The following is a 5,815-nucleotide window of genomic DNA, read 5'->3' as shown; positions in this document are numbered from 1 at the left end:
AGTGCTTTTGAATACAAGTACATTTAAAAAAAAAACTATTTTCAAATAATCTTAAGTCGAGCTGAATTACATCATTTGATCATCATATGAGTAACGTTATATACACACCTTTTTATTATCAAGTTTTGTTCACCAGAATATTGTGTCAGTGTCGTTTATTCAAATTTGAATCCGCTCTAAACTTGTGTTAAGTATAAATTATGATGTAAAAAGGGGACAATATTCAATGTGAAAGGGTTGAGACTGATTCCCGGAAAAAGAAACAAAGAAAATAATTGGAAATGATGAATTTATGTATGTGGAAGTCCCAATTATTGTGTCTCAATGAGTCTTTCTTTCACTCTCGAGCCCAGTGCTTTATCCTTCAAGTTGACTCTTTCCTTTTCTTCTTTTTCTCTCTCTCTCTCTCCTTCCGCCGGATGTCAAAAGCTCAGTTTTTACCAAAGAAGGGCCATGCTCTCTTAGCTTCCCCCCTCAACCTCAAATATTCTTGCTTAACCTATACCCACGTGGAAAGATGATTCCCCGTCTTATTTTCTTATCAAGAAATTTTTTTTTATTTTTTTTATTTTTTATGAACGGTGCTATTTACATACTTATTCATACACTTCATGTTAATTTTTATTCTTTGATTTTTTTTTCTTTAATTCATTCACACCTGTGGTTGAAAATTGAAAAGTGTGTGTGAAACCTTAAAAGATATATATGGGCATCACCCTTTTCTATAATGCTCGCTACTCCATCACAATTGTTATTGACTCGTCAAAATAATTATTTGACATTATTCTATAATGAAAAAGAAAACAGAGAATGAGAAATGCATGATTATTATTCTAGAATTCTAATAACAATTCTTCATTAAATTTGCATCATGCAATCAAAATTATTCTCAATATTACACCAAACATACGTGAATAAGATGCGCAAATATAGCTAGTTAGTACTACAGTCCAATGATATTTCTCCTCATTTATAAGTGTGAGGTTTTAGGTTCGGTTCTTGCGCAAAGGCAAATTTGAACCACATTATTATGGTTAGCCTAGTATAAAGCTTAATCAACTCCTTCACTTCCTTACGGTAGATAATATCGTTTGTTAAAAAAAAAACGCAATTATAAATTGCATGTGTGACTATGGATGGGTTAAATTTACCATTTCACTCATTTCTTCTTGTTGCTATTGAAAAATTTAGCAATTTTCCATAATTATACACACAATTTAATTTGGCCCTCTAAATTTTCAATTTAGTTATGAATCTATCTTCAATTTTTCATGTTAGTCGTATCAATTATTATGTGATATCACTTATTACGATAGATAATATCGTTTGTTAAAAAAAAAAAAAAAAACCCAATTATAAATTGCATGTGTGACTATGAATGGGTTAAATTATACCGTTTCACTCATTTCTTCTTATTGTTATTGGAAAATTTAGCAATTTTCAATTTAGTTATGAATCTATCTTCAATTTTCCATGTTAGTCATATCAATTATTATGTCAAATATAGACTTATTTCAGTCCATGTTATACATACCATGAATAAAGTTGAAATTTCACTATAAAATTAATTTGTTTTATGGTGAACCTCAACTTTCTTCTGGTATCAGAGCAGATTGTCCGACGTGTGAAGTCTAATGACCACATGAGCTACATGCCACCCTTATGTTGTTTACGTGTTAAGCTTGAAAATTCGTCACGCGTAAGGATTCGTGTTGACAGTTGACTGACATCGGGGAAAGAATGAAATTAACTAAAAATTTAGAGGGCTAAAAACGTTTGAAAGTTGAGAGAACGTTAGATTTTCTTAATTACCTGCATAAAACGTAATTACGTATGCAAATGTGGGCCAGCGCCAAAGGCCCATGGATATTGGTGGTCCCCGCACTACATTTGTAGGGTGGATCCAGCTTGAAGTTGGGGGTGGGGTCTTAGTGGCACTGCATGTGGCCACTGCCCGACATGATGAGAAATTAGATTTAGAGTGAACATTTAGAGGGTAGGTTCCCCTTTAAAAAGCAGATTATTGAACATTAGCCGATAATTAAATGTCATCTTGTCTCCCTGAAAAGGTTTACAAATCCATGAATCCTCCTTTGCCAAAGGCCTTCAGCCTAGAGCAAACACAAAGGGTTTTATGCAAAAGACATCTAGATATAAAAATGGAAATGAAATGAACCATGGATGCCACTTGGCTTGTAATAAAAACGCATATTCGGTCGCTCGATGAAGAAAAATATGTTTTTAGCTAACTGAGTTGCATGCCGCATTTTTCAAATCCAAGACAATGGGTTAGAGTAATCTTCATCAATGGTCATTGGGCCTAAAAAGGATGCTTTATGAAGGAACTAGGCCTGTCTAAAAATTAGTTAAGTAGGCCCAAAAATTCAAGCAGTGGCGTTTAGATGCCTAGAGCGACCGCTGTTTTGTGCTCAAGTTCATATATTTTTTGAAAGATGTCAAATAATTATAAATTGATCATGACATAAACTCAAAAACACAAAATTACCGACACATAATATATATAAGTAATTAATTCCATAATATCTATATAAATACATAAAATTATACAACTTCAACATGAGTCAACCATGACAAGAACATAAACTTATTGCCCCAATTGATCTAAATTACCTAGGAGATCAGATCACAGTGTATTTACATTCTACAAACCCCCAAATGCCTAACAAGGTACATTAATATTACGGTACCGTCTTAACTACTTGTTGGATGCATGCAGAGCAGCAACAGTTGAGACCAAGGAATCCACCCCACAAGAATTATAACCCCTACAGATCTTGTAATATCCCTGCTCTCCCCAGCTCTGTCCCCATGAATTCTTCAAGATCCAGTAAGGTTTTTCCTTGAATCGGATCGGAGCGAAACCCGAAGAACCATAACCCACCAGAAGCACTCCGTGATCAATTCGCTTTCCGCAGATGTAAGGGCACGAAACTCCGCCTACGTATGTTTGCATGAACACCGCATTGATCCCAACTGCACCATGCAAGCAGACCAAATTAAAGATCAGTAAACTTGGAACAAAAATGTGAGAATTAATTTGAATGAATGCCATAAGCTAAGTACCTGCAAGAGGGCCATGGTTAACCAAATTTGCAGCGATTTGATCTTCGTCGGTAGAAATAACGCTGAAGTTAGACACGGAAGAAACAATTTTGCTCCTGTCGAATTTGCAGGTGTCATCAGTCCCGGTGTAAGGATAATCTTCCTCTCGTTCTAGCCCACCAGCCTTGAGTGCGTACTCAAAGGCATTGTTCATCAGCCCGCCACTGCAACCCGAGTCACACGAGCCGTATTCTTCCGGATCACACTGCAAAATGTTCAGGCTTGATATAAGAGAATGCAATGAGGACAGTCGAATCCATTCAGGACTTAAAAAGCAACCCAACTTCCCAAATTAACACACATCGCCACCACCCTCTACGACAAGAGAAACTTACCTATACTTGTTATACCATCAAAGTGACATCACATGTGTAGGAAAGTTCCTCTCCTCTACCACAAGTACTAGTTTACTGCGAAAGAAACTTACCTACACTTGGGATACCACCGCAGTAGCATCCCAAGCGTAGAAAAGTTCTTCTCGTCTACCGACTGGTACAAGTCTAAGTTCACATCTTTTTTTCACTATGAATGTATTATCAAATAGCAAACCGTCTCAAATAACAAATATTTCTCTTTGTTTACCATTCCCTCATTAAAAAAACAAAATTTCAAATGCACTGAATTGTTCTCAGATAGAAAATGATAGCTTAAAACAATAGAAATTAGTGAAACAATTACCTTAAATCTTTCAAGTTTTAATCTTCTCAATGAGCAAAAAGTTCAAAACTTAAAGCACAGCAAAGATCAAATAATCATTCATTCTCTTAACTCTTAAGCAATATAAAGAAAACAATATATATATATATATATATATATATATATATATATATATATATATGCGCGCGCGCACGCGCACACACACATATATGCATATATACAAGGAAAGTAAAGTAATCAGATTAGAACCTCATGGTCACAGTCAACAAGCTGCTGCTCACTCAGACTGACGAGCTCCCCTGTTTCCAAATAATGAGCTCCTTCCAAAGCTCCCGTCGCACTAAACGCCCAGCACGACCCGCAAGAACCCTAATTTTGCACAATCAAACAAAATTAATAATCCATAAAAATTCCAATATTTTCAAATTAATAAATAAAAATCAGAAATTTATGTACCTGGTCCTTCACCGGCGTGACAGCACCTTTGTCGCGCCAATCAAAGTCGGCGGGAAGATCACCAGTGGGAAGTATCGGAGCCTTGTTAGCGTCGGCCGGAAGCCGGAGGCGACGTTTGAGTCCAAGAAAGTTCCGGCGAAACTCCTTGGGAGTGAGATCGGAGAACTTGGTGACGCCGTGGACCGCGGTGGGGTCGAGCGCCTGGTGCCGCTTGGCGCGGCGGAGGTTGGCCTTGAAGACGCCGAATCTGTAGTCGTGCTCCTCCTGAGTCGCGTAGGTCTTTCCGAAGGTGGCTTTGAAGCTGGAGAAATGGCGCTCAACGTGAAGGAGCTGATCATCGTCGGATTCCGAAACGACTTGTTGGATGAGAGTGTCCACGTCGTTGGGAACTGCGGCGGAGGCGAGGGCGTAGGATAGGAGAGAGAGGAGGAGGAGGAGGAAGGAGGCGAGATGATTCATTGTTAGTGGTGAGTTTGAGGAAGTGAATGGAAGGGAGTTTAGCTGGAGTGGGAGATAAGCAGATATTTCTGGTTTGGTTGGTGTTTTGTGTAGGTGTGCTTCCGAGAAGATGGTGAATTTGGAGCCACGTGGATTGTTTTGGTTCGTACGATTTGTCAGCAAGTTGGGCTAGAAATCAAATGCAAGAAGGAGATGGGTTGGCTTCCTTTGCTACGTACGACTCTTTGATGGCTACTGCTACATGAGCTTTTCTCTGCTGCGCCCAACACATGTGCGCGTGGTGTCTTGAAATCAAATCCTAGCCTTCCACTTCTAAGGCCCTAAAACGAACGGACGTGATACATGTTAAACCCAGGCGCCGGGATTCTGACCGCTTCGTTATTGTTGCTTGTCTTCTATCAGTTATATCTCCTCCTAATACTGTCACCCCTCTTTATTTATTTTTTGTAGACCAACCTGCGTTCAATCTGTGATGCTCATGAAAATTAGGTCCCACAAATCCTCATCTTACACGAAATATTTAATGGACTCAGGCCAAAATCACATTTGCCAAAATCACATTTTAAAAATTTAGCCGAAGATACAATGTAAATTGAGATGTGAAGATATAATTTAGGCTATGTTTATTTCACTTTCTTAAGTGTAAACTAATTAGGATTACCATCACATGTGTAATATAAATAAGGACTAACTTCACTGAGATTAAACGAGATTCGGGTGGAGTAAGAGGCCTCCTTACGTCATCTAACGAGACCTGAGCTGAAGCACGAGATTGCTAAGGCCCCTCCCCATTTCTTTCCATATTTCCTTTCTCACTCTCGCTGCTTGAAGCTTTAGCCTGCTCAAAGCTTATGTGCTCCACATCGTGAACAACTGTCTTGAAACAAAAGACGAAATGAAGTCGGATGAGTGAGATGTGATGTAGGCTTCGACAGTAGATTTTGATTGAAACGTTGCTCTCAAAAGTATACGTATCATTTGGAGCAAAGTTTCATGGGGGGTGGTTTTCTTGGCATTGGTGCTCAGAGATGGTGACCTTTCGTCATATCTACAATCGATTGGATTTATTCAGTGGCGGTTGGAATCTCCTTATCGAAATGAATTCTATTAAATCAGATTA

At 38.3% G+C, this 5,815-nt stretch overlaps 1 protein-coding gene across 1 annotated transcript; it reads right to left on the bottom strand.

Moving 5' to 3' along the window:
- Window positions 1-2,502: 2,502 nt before the first annotated feature.
- Window positions 2,503-4,850, bottom strand: LOC137740326 (putative cysteine protease RD19C). Its single transcript, XM_068480188.2, has 4 exons — window positions 4,237-4,850; window positions 4,030-4,149; window positions 3,085-3,328; window positions 2,503-2,994 (listed from the first exon to the last, which is right to left on the bottom strand). Exons 1-4 carry the CDS (start codon window positions 4,693-4,695, stop codon window positions 2,717-2,719), a joined length of 1,101 nt encoding a protein of 366 aa, XP_068336289.1. The 5' UTR covers window positions 4,696-4,850; the 3' UTR covers window positions 2,503-2,716.
- Window positions 4,851-5,815: the final 965 nt, after the last annotated feature.

The sequence above is a fragment of the Pyrus communis genome, chromosome 15 (assembly GCF_041283825.1).
Source record: "Pyrus communis isolate YQ-2024b chromosome 15, ASM4128382v1, whole genome shotgun sequence".
Classification (NCBI taxonomy): Eukaryota; Viridiplantae; Streptophyta; class Magnoliopsida; order Rosales; family Rosaceae; genus Pyrus; species Pyrus communis.
The sequence above is the reverse complement of the archived record's forward strand: the minus strand, read 5'-3'. Positions and strand labels throughout refer to the sequence as shown.

Coding starts and splice junctions, on each gene's coding strand:
- LOC137740326 (XM_068480188.2), bottom strand. CDS start 4,695: ATGAATCATCTCGCCTCCTTCCTCCTCCTCCTCCTCTCTCTCCTATCC. Junction 3,329..4,029: donor TTGTTGACTGTGACCATGAG/GTTCTAATCTGA, acceptor AACATTTTGCAG/TGTGATCCGGAAGAATACGG. Junction 2,995..3,084: donor TAACCATGGCCCTCTTGCAG/GTACTTAGCTTA, acceptor TGCATGGTGCAG/TTGGGATCAATGCGGTGTTC.